Here is a 16,332-nt window from a genome sequence, read left to right on the forward strand (position 1 = left end):
AACGGCAGAACTATAAAAAAACATGTAAATGTTGTGTGACTAGGGCCTCTCGTCGGGTAGACCGTTCGCCGGCTGCAAGTCTTTCGATTTAACGCCACTTCGGCGACTTGCACGTCGATGGGGATGAAATCATGGTGATTAGGACAACACAACACCCAGTCCCTGAGCGGAGAAAATCTCCGACCCAGCCGGGAATCTGTCGCGCTGACCACTCAGCTACCGGGGGAGGACTGCGCAGAACTGAAATTGGATAAATCACTACACTCTGCTCGCTGACAGATAGTCTGTAGACGCTACATTTCCACTTTGTACCATGTTATCAATCATGGAAGTCGCGATACATATGGCAATAAATGACGTAACGTGTGGGGAGAATTTTCTGTTGAATAATAACCGACTAGTTTATAGAATGCGCTTCTGAAAAATTCGGAAAACGAAGAAAACAAGGGTAGTTACAAACAAAATAACTTTACTGGCCTTCATCGTAATAACTATTAACTACAAGACACCTCTGACATCGGCTGTTGGAAACTGTCAGCAAACGCTTGTTGCGAAATCGCACGAAGCACCGTGGTCATGCATGCGTTGTTGGATATCCGCAATGTCTGCGACTGTTCGTGGACGATAGTCTGTCTTTGCTTATTTTCAACTTTCGTGCTTTCATTCTCAAAGACAGCTGACGATTATCCGAAAGCATCCATCACACTCGCGTCATTGCAAAAATGGAGCGCAAAATGGAGAAACGCGTTAACATGAAGCTTTGCTTCAAATTAGGGAAAACGGCGAGGGAAGCTCATGGAATGTTAATGCAAGTTTACGGCGTTGAAACAGACGGAAAGAATGGCGTAGAGGATGAGTCGCGATCAGGACAACAAGAACAATCAACACATCGAAAGAGTGCGACGGATGCTTGCGGATGATTGACGGCTGTCTTCAAGAATGAGAGCAGAAGTATTAAATACAAGCAAAGTGAGTGTAAGCACTATTTTTCACGAACATTCGCTGATATCCTACAGAGCTTGACCACGGCGCTTCGAGCAATTTCACAAGAATCTTTTGCTGATCGTTTCCAAAAGCCTTACAACCGGTGTCAGAAGTGTGTTACAGGTAATGGTGATTAGCCAATAGAGCTATTTTGTTTGTGACCATTCACCAAACTCAGACACACCTTGTACGAGGGGTGCTGAAAGGTAATTCCTCCGAAATTTTTGAGTAAAATCTCTCAAGGTTTTTTAAATACAACAAACGTTATTGACATTTTATATCCTTATTCTTCATATCGACATATTTGCAGCCCTCTGCCGCAAGACGGCTCCGACTTGTAGCGTGTAAAATGGTGGTGTGTAACGCAACAATAGTGGTGGATGAGAAACAGCGAACTGTAATCGACTTTAGAATTCGGAGAGTTCGTCCAAACGGGGAGCACCCTCTCCTGACACTGCCCGAACACGCACGAGCGTTGCAACACTATAACGCCTTGGGTTCCCTGTCATCGATCATCCCCCATATAGTTCCGACTGGGGCCCATCCGATTTTCATCTGTTTCCAGTACTTAAAAAAAACACCTTTGAGGAGTTGACATTGATAGTTGATAAGGCAACCAGATATGAGTGTGTGGTTCCGTCAACAAATTCAAACACTATACAGTGACAGTACAAACAAACTGGTATCTCGCTAGGAGAAATTTGTTCGTCGCCAGGGTGACTATGTTGAGAAGTTGAAATGTAGACATGAGGACGAAACTCAAGACAGAGAAGAGAGCAGAAAGTATTAGATGTAAAAACAGTGTTTACAATATGGAGTTATTCCTAAGCACACACGTATTAATATTAAGGCAAACATATATGTAGCTCAATTAGATAAACGTAGAAGCTATCGGATGTGGGTGTGTGAAGAAATTAAACAGAAGTTTAAAAGTAAAGACTTTCTTCGCAAAGACCTATATCTTTTACATTTAAATGTTGTAGATATAGTACTCAAATTTTCATTCAATATCATTTTATGAGCAGTCAACGATTTTGTAGAAAAAGATCGGTAAGGGGTCACAAAGAGACTCGAAAATAAATTTCAAGTTCTGTTATCTAACAATAACCTATAAGAAGAAAAGAATAGCGATCATAATTTTAATTTTATGACAAGGTTATCAACCTCTCAAGTGTAGATATGAGGGCAAAATAACACAGCTTACTACGTAAAGGATGCAGTTGTAATTTAGCTCAGGAACCAAAACCCAGTAATATTCTATTTACACTGAAGAGCCAAACAAACTGATACACCTGTCTAATATCATGTAGGGCCCCCGCGAGCACGCAGAAGTGCCGCAACACGACGTGGAATAATGGACTCGACTAATGTCTGAAGTAGTGCTGGAGAGAACTGACACCATGAATCCTGCAGGGCTGTCCATAACTTGCTAAGAGTACTATGGGGTGGAGCTCTCTTCTGAGAAAAAATCTGAAAAAGAGACTCGTCCGACCAGGCAACATGTTTCCAGTCATCAACAGCCCAATGTCGGTGCTGACGGGCCCAGGCGAGGCGTAAAGCTTTGTGTCGTGCAGTCATCAGGGGTACACGAGTGGACCTTCGGCTCCGAAAGCTCATATACATGATGTTTCGTTGCATAGTTTGAACGCTGAAACTTGTTGATGGCCCAACATTGAAATCTGCAGCAATTTGCGGAAGGGTTGAGTTTCTATCACGTTAAACGATTCTCTTCAGTCATCGTTGGTCCCGTTCTTACAGGATGTTTTTCCGGCAGCAGCGATGTCGGTGATCTGATGTTTTACCGGATTCCTGATATTTACGGTACACTCGTGAAATGGTCGTACGGGAAAAACCCCACTTCATCGCTACCTCAGAGATACTGTGTCCCATCGCTCTTGTGCCGACTATAATACCACATTCAAACTCACTTAAATCTCGATAATCTGCCTTAGCAGCAACAGTAACCGATCTAACAACCGAGACAGACACTTGTTGTCTTATATAGGCGTTGCCGACGACAACGCCGTATTCTGCCTGTTTTCGTATAACTCTATTTGAATATGCATGGATATACCAGTTTGTTTGGCGCTTCAGTGTAAGATTGGACATATTAAGGTAGTATTAGAAGCTGCAAAAATTCTCAGTGTTGAACAGAATAGCATTACAAGTAAAGCCACCATGATTACTGATAGACACAGCAATAACAATATACATAAAGATAAAAGGAAATGTTATGAAGAAATGCGTAGTTGACATATTATCAACTCTGGCGTTAAAGGCATATAAGGGGAATACAGTTGTTCTAACGAAAAAGAGAAATATGTCCAAAAAACCCTATATTTCTTACGCATTCATAGGAACGCCACTAATAAATATCAAGCTCAAATGAAGAAAGCGCTAACCTAATATAAATTCCTGCACCGATGGAAGGATTTGGGTTTGGCGATTGGCTGGGGAGCGTTACCTGCCATCATCTGTAGTGCGAACAACGAAGTAGGAACGAAGTGATGTTACAGTGTGGGGGTGTTTTTCGTGGTTAGGGTGCGGTTCCCTTATTGCACTTATGAAAATGTTAAATGGAGAGGGATATGAAACAGTTTACAACATTATGTTATTCGTACAGCAGAGGAACGGTTCGGAGACGATGATTGTGTTCATCAGCGTGACAGTTTACCCTGTCATAAAGCAGTATCACTAAGTTGTGGGCAATAAAGTTCCTGAAATGGACTGGCCTGCCCAGAGTCCCGACCTCAACCCAATGGAACACTTTTGGGATGAGTTATAATGTCGACTTCGCTTCAGAGCCCAGCGTCTAATACTACTACCTGCTCTATGTTCGGTTATTGAGGAATAGTAGGCTGCCATTCCTCCGTAGACATTTAGACACTTCATTCAAAGTGTCCTGGTCCCGGCAGAGGTTCGAGTCCTCCCTCGGGCATGGGTGTGTGTGTTTGTCCTTGGGATAATTTAGGCTAAGTAGTGTGTAAGCTTAGGGACTGATGACCTTAGCAGTTAAGTTCCATAAGATTTCACACACAACAACAACTCAAAGTGTCCCCAGCAAAGTTCAGGCCCACATAAAGACGAAGGGAGCACGTACTAACAAGTGTTTTGGATACTTTTGATCAAATAATATACCTGCTTTGTTCATATGTAATATCTGTTAGCAATGCCGTATCTGAGCAAACGACGTCTACTTTCTTCAAGAGTTTACGGTGTTTACAACATTTGATTTTACGAATTATAACTTATTTAAACGATTGGTTAATATATTGCCTGCCGGCCGCTGTGGTAGAGCGGTTCTAGGCGCTTCAGCCCGGGACCGCGCTGCTGCTACGGTCGCAGGTTTGAATCCTGCCTCGGGCATGGATGTGTGTGATGTCCTTACGTTAGTTAGGTTTAAGTAGTTCTAAGTCTAGGGGACTGATGACCTCAGATGTTAAGTCCCATAGTGCTTAGAACCATTTGAATATAGCGCCTATTTTTTTGATTTCTGCAGTACCTCTTGACGCTCTTTTGCTTTACAATGGAAGGTTGAGTAAAATATTAGTGACATAAGGAAGAGGGTTGTTTGGGGAAGGAGACCAGACAGCGAGGTCATCGGTCTGGCATAAGGAAGAAACAATTTTATTATCATCCAGTCAGTGTCCAGACTACAGAAGATTTCTGAAATAATACAGTAGAATTATAACTGCTTTTTCTCTATTCTCGGAACAGTCCATTTTGCTCTTCTCCAGAACTCTGGAACATGCGATGCATACATACATACATTAATCCTTGTTTCACAGATCATGAATACGACATTTCGTAATGATGTGGAACATCAACATAAGTTTTCCTACACAAAATAATTAACTGATTTTTTATTTCATTTTTTATTCTTTTTCTTTTTACAGTTGCTACTTAATATCTAAGAATTCATCTGTTGAGTAGAAGGGGTCGTCATTCAGAAATTCTTTTACTTTGTTTTTAAATGTTGGTTTGCTATCTGTCAGACTTTCAATACTATTTGGCAAATGACCAAAAATTTTTGTGGCAGCATAATTCACCCCTTTCTGTGCCAAAGTGAGATTTAATCCAAAATAGTGAAGATCATCGATTCTTCTAGTGTGGAACTTTGCAATTCACTATTATTTTTGAATTGGGATGGGCTCTTAATGACAAATTTCATAAGTGAATATATGCATTGCGAAGGCACTCTGAATATCCCGCGTTCCTTAAATAAATGTCTAGAAGCTGATCTTGGTGGGCTCCAGCTATTATTCTGATTACACGCGTTTGTGCAAAGAATACTTTCTCTCTTAATGACATATTGCCCCAAAATATGAGGCCATATAAAAGCAGTGAATGAAAATAGGCATAGTAGGCTAATTTACTGATATGTTTAGCACCAAAATTTGCAATAACCCTAATAGCATAAGTAGGTGAACCTAAGTGTTTCAGCAGATCATCGATGTGTTTCTTCCAATTCAATTTCTCATCAGTGCACACACCAAGAATTTTGAGCATTCAGCCTTAACAACAGACTTATGTTCATTGTCTATATTTATCAATGGTGTTATGCCATTTACTGTTCACATTTGTATAAAATGCGTTTTCTCAAAATTTAGTGAGAGTCTATTTGCAGAGAACCACTTAATAATTTTCTGAAAGACATTATTTACAATATCCTCAGCTCATTCTTGTTTGTTGGGTGTGATTACTACACATGTACCATCAGAAAAAAGAACTAGCTTTGCATCTTCATGAATATAGAGTGGCATGTCGTTAATATATATTAAGAACAATAAGGGACACAAGACTGAACCCTGTGGATCACAATTCCTGATACCTCCCCAGTTACAGGGCTCTGCTGATTTTGCAGACTATCTGTACTGTTAATTTAAACCTTCTGCATTCTTCCAGTTAAGCATGAATTAATGCATTTGTGCACTGTCTCACTCATACCACAATACTTAACTTTATCTAGAAGAATTTCATGATTCACACAATCAAAGGCCTTTGACAGATCACAGAATATCCAAATAGGTGATGTTCGGTTAATCAATGCATTTGATATTTGATCAGTGAGAGTATATACACTGTGAGATCAAAAGTATCCGGACACCCCCAAAAACATACGTTTCCATATTAGGTACATTGTGCTGCCACTCACTGCCAGTTACTCCATGTCAGCGACCTCAGTAGTCATTAGACATCGTGAGAGAGCAGAATGGGGCACCCCGCAGAACTCACGGACTTCGGACGTGGACAGGTGACTGGGTGTTACTTGTTTCATACGTCTGTACGCGAGATTCCCACACTCCTAAATATCCCTTGGTCCACTGTTTCCGACGTGACACAGTGATGTGGAGATGTGAAGGGGCACGTACAGCACAAAAGCGTACAGGCAGACCACGTCTGTTGACTGACAGAGACTGCCGACAGTTGAAGAGGGTCGTAATGTGTAATAGGCAGACATCTATCCAGAGCATTACACAGTAACTCCAAACTGCATCAGGATCCACTGCAAGTTCTATGACAGTTAGGGAGGAGATGAGAAAACTTGGATTTCATGGTCGAGCGGCTGCTCATAAGCCACACATCACACCAGTGAATGCCAAACGACGCCTCGCTTTGTGTAAAGAGCGTAAACAATGGACAATTGAACAGTTGTAAGACGTTGTGTGGAGTGACGAATCACGGTACACGATGTGGCGATCCGATGGCAGGGTGTGGGTATGGCTAATGGCCGATGAACTTCGTCCGCTAGCGTGTGTAGTGCCAACAATCAAATTTGGTGGCGGTGGTGTTATGATGTGGTCTTGTTTTTCATGGAGGGCTTGCTCCTCTTGTTGTTTTGTGTGGCACTGTCACAGCACCGGCTTAGACTGATCTTTTAAGCACCTTCTTGCTTCTCACTGTTGAGGAGCAATTCGGAGATGGCGATTGCACCTTTCAGCACGATCGAGCACCTGTTCATAATGCACGGCCTGTGGCGGAGTGGTTACACGACGATAACATTCTTGTAATGGCCTGGCCTGCATAGAGGCCGGATCTGAATCCTATAGAATACCTTTAGGATGTTTTGGAACGCCGACTTCGTGCCAGGCCTCACCTACCGACATCGATACGTCTCCTCAGTGCAGCACTTCGTGAAGAATTGGCTGCCATTCCCCAAGAAACCTTCCAGCTAGCTTCTGACTGAACGTATGCCTGCGAGAGTGGAAGCTGTCATCAAGGCTAAGGGTGGGCCAACACCATACTGAATACCAGCATTGCCGATGGAGGGCGCCACGAACTTGTAAGTCATTTTCAGCCAGACGTCCGGACACTATTGATCACATAGTGCAGCATTTTCTGTTGAAAAGCCTTTCTGAAAACCAAATTGACATTTTGTTAGTACTTGTTTTATACAAATATGTGATGCTACTCTTGAATACATTTCTTTTTCAAGAGTTTTGGATAAAGCTGTCAGAAGTGAGATTGGGCGGTAGTTTTTAGTATCAGACCTATCTCCTTTTTCATGCAATGGTTTAACTATAGCGTATTTCAGTCTATCTGGAAAATGCCCTGTTTCAGTCAGCTACTACATATGTGGCTGAGAATCATATTTATTTGTTGGGAACAAACCTTTAGTAGTCTGTTGGATATGCCATCGATTCCATGTGAGCTTTTACTTTTGAGTGAATTTATTATTTTCCTAATTTCCGTTGGAAAGTTGGCTTGATTTTCAATTTTATTAAATTGCATAAGTACCGCCTTGCATTTTCTAATGAATAGCTGGATCCTGTTTTCTCTACAACACATAAAAAGTTATTATGTAAAATGTTTTCTACTTCTGAATTCTTGTTAACAAACTTTTCATTGAGTTTTATAGAAATACAGTCTTCCTGTGCTCTCGGTTACCCTGTTTCCCTTTTAACAATATTCCCAATTGTTTAATTTTATTATCAGATGTGCTAATCTCAGACATAATGCACATACTTCAGGACTTTTTAATAACCTTTCTTAATACACTGCAGTAGTTTTTACAATGTTTCACTGTTTTGGGATCATTATTCCTCCTAACTATAAGATACATTTCCCTTTTCTGTTTACAAGATATTTTTATCCCTTTAGTTATCCATGGCTTTTTACATGGTTTCTCACAATTATATTTCACTGTTTTCTTGGGGAAATTGTTTTCAAATATACTCACAAAGGTGTTATGAAATTGGTTAAATTTTAAATTAGCATCATGTACCCTGTACGCCTCATCCCAGTCTAACTGTTGCAAGCTTTCCCTAAAATTTTGAATTATTAAATCATTAATTGCACGCACTATTTTTGAGGACTGTTTTGAATTATTGTATGGAGCTTTGTCATAAACTGCAATTAGCTTAACTAGCTGTGCATCATGATCAAACAGACCATTCTTTACAGGAAAAGTTTTTATTTGATTAAATTTATCTTGGTCTATGAGAACATTATCTATCAGTGTGCTGCTTTCCTGTACCACCCGAGTATGAAAATCAATAACTGATGTCAAATTGAAAGAACCAAGTAATACTTCAAGGTCAAGCTCTACTGGACTCTTTCAGAAAATCTATATCTAAATCCCCACAAACAATAATTTGCTTCCCTCTGGCTGACAGATAGCACAACAAAGAATCCAAGTTTTTCAAAAATAGTGGAAAACTTCCCAATTGGGACTTATACACGGCTACAGTTATAAAAGTGCCGTTATTTAGTTTAAGCCTACACACACATGCTTCTATATGTTTCTCTACACAAAATTCTTTAGTTTCCAAATTTTTCACACTATAACGTATATGGCAACTCCTCCTCTCTCCATGGTGTCTCTCTTACATGTGCTGAACTAAATCACACTTACATGTGATGTATTCTCTTTTGCATTCTTGTGTCCCTGCGTGGCAGCCGTCGAGAAAGTTCCTTGACAGATTTTATTCGTGGCGTATAAGTGACGTCAGCGCAGCATATACGGCGGCAACTTGAACTAACAATTGTAAACAACTGATGTGCATTCGACAAGTCAGTTAAGAGCAGGCGGTGTTAGATAGAGGACGTGCGGCCGTTGTGGATCAACGTTGTTGTGTTACAAATAGCAGTGGAGCAGCATCCCTAAATCAAATGTTCAAGACATCCTCCAGAACGTCTTGAGGCAGAAAAAAAATTGTTCAGATTTTGTCCCGCGCACCTTCACTCCCAAACAAAAGAAACGACGCGCGGGCGCCTGCCGCGACTTGATTGAAATGCAAAACGCGGACAGTTTTTTTTCTGAAAGAAATCGTCTGACGAGACTTAGTGTTATCAGTACGAATCTACCACAAAATGGCGTGCAGAAACTGAGATGAACTGTCAACGCTTTGACGACATAACCGTCGTTCTAGTCAATGTGTTGCACGAGTTGAACAATAACCCCTAGAAAGGCTTCTCTGACAGTTTCACCTGGAATGAACGTTCTGTACGCCGTATTCAATTGGAAGAGACTATGTAGAACACCTAAGGCATCAAAACTACTGTTTTAACTTTCCTCGATTTTTATTAATCCAGCCTCAAAACTTTTTGGACTGCCAGGGTATTGTAGTTGGGCACATTTTCAAAGCATAGGCGTCTAGCTAAGACAGTTGCACTTCGACATGAAGTTTACCAATTTATGTAGAAGCCTCTAGTCACAATACACGACGAATCTTCCAAGGAATGTGCCGGGCATGGATGTTGCAAAGGAAAGCGCTTGTGAACGACAGACGTGTTTTAGCGAGCAGACCTGGGCTGGTGGCGGTGGGGCTGGCGCTGCTGTCGCCGTCGGGGTCGGTGTCGCCGTCGGCGTCGGGCAGCGCAGGAGCAGCGGTGGCGTTGCCGGCAGCGGGGGCGGGCGGGGGCGTGGGCGGCTGCAGTCGCGGCTGGTGGCGCTGCGGCGGTCGTGGCCGCGGCGCGGGGGCGGCGAAGTGGCGCAGGCTCAGCCCCTGCGTGTCGCGGCTGTCCACCTTGTCGTAGCCGTACCACCCCAGGAGCTCGTTCATCGCCGTCTCCGCGTACTCCTGCACACAATGTCAAATTTGTGAGTCAGAATACAGGGAGACACCCAGGCGCATTTTCTCTGGAGCTCGGCCAGATATTTGTAGCCAGGGAACCCGTGCGAAACTTTCGCTCTTTTATAGTTTCAAATAACGACAGTGTTTGGAATAAGTGTGAGTACTGGGATAAGGGTAGCTGTGGGAATGAAAAGAAAGTATCTTTAAAAATGAACCGAATAACGTGACACTACAATCATTAATTTATGATACTTCCTCGTATATACATTTCCTTGGATATAATTTTGCAAAAATTCTTGGCAGAGCGTTACAATACCTCCGTGTAAACGATATTTGACATAATAATGTTATCTTTGTGTACGTTTTCATTACCGCAGTGGTCACGGTTATCATCTACGACAACGCTGACACACATTATCCAGTTGATAAGTACTTTAAAACATATAAAACGGTACTTTTAATAAGATAATATGAAAACGGGAGTCTCTTATTCGTGATATATAACTTAGCTTCGTAAAATATACGTATGAAGCTGGGCATCGATGATGCCTTTTTGCCTACTCATTGTTAAAAGTCTCTTTTATGTTAAAATTTTCCATATATAGCAAGTTTTACCGCAAGATCGGTATGCAGTGTCAGAAACTGTCTAGATAATCTTTGTAAAGATACTTCATTCATCCCTGTACTTGTTGAGAAGAGGGATGTTGACTTGAGAAATAATATACGTGATGTAGTTTCGGCAATGTGTAGGTAGTCAGCCGAAACAGATATTGCTCGTCACGGATGTAATGCCATACCCGGTGTCAATGGAAAACATTGGTTTATTTTACCTCACAAACAACGTATTTTTAATATTATGTTCCCATTCGGCACAGCTGTTCCAGAGGAGTCTAGTGCCATATTAGGCAACACTGCAGGTGCTCACAGAGACGGCAAAACACTATGAATAGCCAGTGCTCCGGTAGCGTTACTGTATGGCAGTGGGAAAAAGAATGCGATGCAGGCCGGCGCACGGCATGAGGCTAGTTGTGCAAGAATGACGAGGAGAACAAATTATTCTTTACATCTCTATTACTGCTGTCGACTGCATTAGGGACAGGTCAAGAGCACGTCAGTTCGCCACAGTACTAATACTGCCTGTAGCGACACGTTAAATTCGAGTCATTTGCAAAAAAATTATTTTTCCTTTCTCAGTTATTACGAAATTTACTTTGAAGTATCTCAGTTTATGCGCCAATCTGTTACAAAAGCAACTCTCAGTGACACTTGTTATTGGCGTGTGGAAATAGTTCAGCTTTTATAATGTCTGTGCAAATTTTTTAAATTATTTGTCAATGACACTTTTTTATTATTTTGTTAAAGATTTAAATGAATAATGGAAATTATTGCATGAAAGGCAATATTTATTTGTAAACATTTTGCTAATATTGGAGAGATAGCTGCCCATGATATGGCCAGGACGTCATCTGTTGTTGAGCAAGGCGATATATCGTCAGCACCACTGAAGTGACAGTTCACATATACAGATGTTGGTAGTATCGCGTATACAAGGTAAAAAAGGGCAGTGCATTGGCGGAGCTGTTTTTTGTACTCAAGTCACTCTTGAGGAAAGGTTTCCGGCGTGATTGTGGCCACACGACAGGAATTAACATACTCTGAACGCGGAATGGTAGCTGGAGCTAGATCGACAGGATATTTTATTTCGAAAATCGTTAGGGAACCAAATATTTCGAGATACACAGGAAGGGTGTGCCGAGAATACCAAATTACAGGCATTATCTCTCAGCACGGTCAACGCAATGGCGGCAAACGTTCACTTAACGACCGATGACAGCGTTGTTTGCGTAGACAAGCCAACACTGTATCAAATAACCGCAGACATCAATGTGTGACGTATGATTAACGTATCCCTCAGGACATTGCGGCGAAATATGACGTTAATGGGCTATGGCAGGAGACGACAGACGCGAGTGCCTTTGCCAACAGCGCGACATCGCCTGCAGGACCTCTCCTGGGCTCGTGGCCATATCGGTTGGACCTTAGACGAATGCGAATCGTAACCTGGTCAGATGAATCCCCATTTCAGTTGATAAGAGCTGGTGGTAAGGTTCGAGCATGGCGTAGACCCCACGAAGCCATGGACCCATGTTGTCAACGAGGCACTGTGCAAGCTGATGTTGGCTCCATAATGGAGTGGGCTGTGTTTACATGGAATGAGCTGGGTCTCCTGGTCCAACCGAACCGATCAACGAGTGGAAATGTTTGTGTTCATGGAATTCATGTTGCCAAACAATGACGTAATTTTTATGGATGGCAGTGCGCCATGTCACCAGGCCACAACTGTTCACGACTGGTTTGAAGAACATTCTGGACAATTCGAGCGAATGATTTGGCCACCCTTATCGCCCGACATGAATCCCACCGAACATTTATGGGACATAATCGAGGTGCCAGTTCGTACATAACATCCTGCAACGGCAACTCTTACGCATTTATGGACGGCTATAGACGCAGCATGGTTCAATATTTATGCAGGGGACTTCCAACGAGTTGTTAAGTCTATGCCACGTTGAGTTGCTGCACTTTGCCGTACAAAAGGAGCTGCGACATGATATTAGGAGGTATTCCATGACTTTTGTCACCTCAGTGTAATGATGGCGCTCTGTGGAAGAGAAGTGGTTCTATGAAAATAAAGTGGTAGTACGTTGAAAGGGCAGAGGAAGCCGTTAAATGCCAAGGAATACTTATTAGCTACAAGATTTCACCGGAGTCATTGCGATAGCGGAAAATGCCAGTCCGCTACTAAAATTACGATAAGTACTTCGACAACGCCTACATCTAGCAAGACAGCAACAAACTTTGTAAATGCAGCTGTAGACATTGATTGAACAATTATAATTTTAAAATAAATTTTTGTGACATTAGCGTAATTTACTGTTTACAAACTATTTTATCCATCATTATAAAAGTAGACTTATGGTGAAACATTGGAATGGTTACAGAATCAGGTGTGGCACTGAAATGAGATGATAATTTTGAGTGGCGTCATTTAAGTTGATTAATGCTATTTGGTACTGAACATTATTTAAAAAAATAAAACATATTTCCGTTTCATGAAACAGTTTGGTAGGATTACGTATTTAAAAGTCTTCTTGGGTTGGGTTGTTTGAGGGAAGAGACCAAGCAGCGAGGTCATCGGTCTCATCGGATTAGGGAAGGATGGGGAATGAAATCGGTCGTGCCCTTTCAAAGGAACCATCCTGGCATTTGCCTGGAGTGATTTAGGGAAATCACTTAAAAGTCATCACAGTCGTTTCAGCATACTGTACTAACTGTGCTATATTTTCGATATTGTGATATTTTCTAAATTAGCAATCTTAGGCCAGCCGTTGTGACCGAGCGATTCTAGGCGCTACAGTCTGGAACCGCGCGACCACTACGGTCGCAGGTTAGAATCCTGCCTCGGGCATGGATGTGTGTGGTGTCCTTAGGTTAGTTAGGTTTAAGTAGTTCTAAGTTCTAGGGGACTGATGACCCTAGAAGTTAAGTCCTATAGTGCTCAGAGCCATTTGAACCATGTTTTGCAATCTTAGTTTTGTGCATGCTTAAAAATGCCATTCTGTGCGTGCGTATGTGTGTGTCTGTGTGTGTGTGTGTGTGTGTGTGTGTGTGTGTGTGTGTCAATGCTTTACTGTGGCCATGTATTGTCATTTGTAAAGTAAATTCCTTGCTGATGGTCCTTACGGTAAACTGTTGAGCACACCTCAGTCAACTTCGCTTATATCACGTGATTTCACTGAATTATTTCATTTCAGAAACACACTCGTGAAGGTACGGTACTCGTATTTCGTGAGCTTGAATTTTTTTGCTGTAACACGAGGTCGGGTATTTAAGTAGCCTACGATCAATATTCCTTACTAGGAAAGATATTTACATAGTATAACCCGACGGCTGCATAAAAAGTGATACAGTATCACTTTCAGGACATTTTCACAGAACAGCGTGGTCTTTCAGTTTCCGGAACTCATTTTGTGAGATTAAAGAAATATTCAACTCCGGTACCCACTATTACACATCCAGTCGCAAACCCTTGCTTGAGTTGGCCTGTCAAGAGTGGTGGCCGGCGACGCGCTGTCTCTATGCTACTCCATGCAGCATCCTCGAGTACAGGGTTTTGCTGCTCCTGTTAACAAGGGTGGTTTAGTTAAATGTCGCTACAGTCTACATGTGGAGCGCTCTACAGAACGGACTCAAAAAATTCCATTTAAAAACAATGTTTTGTTTTTGGCGGAAAACAAACAGACATTTTTCATTGACAGTGGACGTCGCATGAAACACATGATGAACCGTATTACTTTTGACTGATTCCATTCATACTTCCCAAGAACTTAATTGCAAATATCTTCTGGAAAACTACACAAAAGGTACCTAAAGAGTCTTAGGAGAGACGCTCACAAGTGGAAGCCACAATTTTGGGATGACGGATTTGTTTCAAATTTTGTACACATTTAGTAGGTCATTAAAGCAACATATTCTGCAAGTAGTACGGTGCACTACTCTGGCAGTTCCGAGGAAACCGCAGAGAAGTTTTGCTCGTGTATTATGTAAGTGATGTATCTGTGTGTAGGTGGAACAATTACAGTTCGTGGTGGTCAAGTGATTCAGTCGGCCTTCGGCTGTGGTGAGGCGCGCACGCCTTCCTTGTTTGCGTCTCGCCTGTTGTGCTGTCTGCGAGCGAGCGCGCGTTTGTTTACTTCCCGTAGCGGCCTGTCTCAGAGACGGACGTCATTGACCATCATGGTGTTTTCTTACCGCCAAGCCACAATTAAATTAATTTTACCATTAGATCACGAACGACCGGAGGCGTATGAAGTTGAACGTTTTGTCCGGGATGAAATGCGTCTCCCGCCACAACATGTTCTCGGAATACATTTTTTCGATCCTCACAAGGGAACCTCCCCATCGCACCCCCCTCAGATTTAGCGGTAAGTTGGCACAGTGGATAGGCCTTGAAAAACTGAACACAGATCAATCAAGAAAACAGGAAGAAGTTGTGTGGAAGTGTGAAAAAATAAGCAAAATATACAAACTGAGTAGTCCATGTGCAAGATAGGCAACATTAAGGATAGGGTGGGCGTAGGAGCGCCGTGGTCCCGTGGTTAGCGTAAGCAGTTGCGGAACGAGAGGTCCTCGGTTCAAGTCTTCCCTCGAGTGAAAAGTTTATTTTCTATATTTTCGCAAAGTTATGATCTGTCCGTTCGTTCACTGACGTCTCTGTTCATTGTAATAAGTTTAGTGTCTGTGTTTTGCGGCCGCACCGCAAAACCGTGCGATTAGTAGACGAAAGGACGTGCCTCTCCAATGGGAACCGAAAACATTTGATCGCAATGTCATAGGTCAATCGATTCCTCCACAGGAAAACACGTCTTACATATTCTATACGACACTGGTGATGGCATGTGCGTCACATGACAGGAATACGTTGTCGACCCACCTAACTTGTACCCTTGGCGAATGGGTAAAAAGATTCTTCTACCTTGCCCGATTTAGGTTTTCTTCTGGATGTGATAATCACTCCCAAAAAAGTGATGAAAACATAAAAGTTTGTCACTTAAAGTGCAACAAATGAATGCAACAGTTTCACAGCCGCACAGTTTTCCCTGTGCTCTGTGAAAACATATGTTTTTAACGTTTTCAAATTTTCCCGTGTGTAGACCGTCAAATCCTGCATATGTCCAAGCAAATCTGAACATGTCCTGTAATTTTGGAGAGCGAAGTTGATTATGTGTGAGTGCCTGAACTTTGATAATTGTCTGAAAAAAAATTAAACTTTTCACTTGAGGGAAATACTTGAACCACGGACCTCTCGCTCCGCAGCTACTCACGCTAACCACGGAACCACGGCGCTCCTGAGTTTACACTATCCTTGATGTTGTATATCTTGCGCATGGACTACTCAGTTTGTATATTCTGCTTATTTTTTTCATAGTTCCACACAACTTCTTCCTGTTTTCTCGGTTGATCTGTGTTTAGTTTTTCAAGGCCTATCCACTGTGCCAACTTATAACTAAATCTGAGGGGGGTGCGATGGGGAGGTTCCCTTGTCAGTACTGCTGTGTACACAAAGCTGGCGAATGACGAGTTGTGCACCGACGTTGAGCGGCGCCACGCTAACGATCTTAAGTTTCGTTACTCTGACGGACATGTAGGAACTGTCGTGGTTGATCACGCCGATCTTGCGGGTTTTCTAACTCCCGTTTGAAGTACCGGCGGACGCTATGGTGGCCGCTTTTAAACCTTTCGGCAGCGTAGTCAGACACGTGGCTGAACC

General features: G+C 42.3%; 1 protein-coding gene across 1 annotated transcript in view; it reads right to left on the reverse strand.

Moving 5' to 3' along the window:
- Positions 1-2,081: 2,081 nt before the first annotated feature.
- LOC124556215 (WAS/WASL-interacting protein family member 3-like) overlaps positions 2,082-16,332 on the reverse strand; it is a 195,367-nt gene continuing 181,116 nt past the window's right edge. The window contains exons 3-4 of the mRNA XM_047130203.1: positions 9,734-10,007; positions 2,082-2,092 (exon numbers count right to left, since the gene is read on the reverse strand). Of these exons, the coding sequence (XP_046986159.1) occupies positions 2,082-2,092; positions 9,734-10,007 (285 nt within the window). The remainder of the gene's footprint in view (positions 2,093-9,733; positions 10,008-16,332) is intronic.

This window comes from Schistocerca americana, chromosome X, assembly GCF_021461395.2.
Source record: "Schistocerca americana isolate TAMUIC-IGC-003095 chromosome X, iqSchAmer2.1, whole genome shotgun sequence".
Classification (NCBI taxonomy): domain Eukaryota; kingdom Metazoa; phylum Arthropoda; class Insecta; order Orthoptera; family Acrididae; genus Schistocerca; species Schistocerca americana.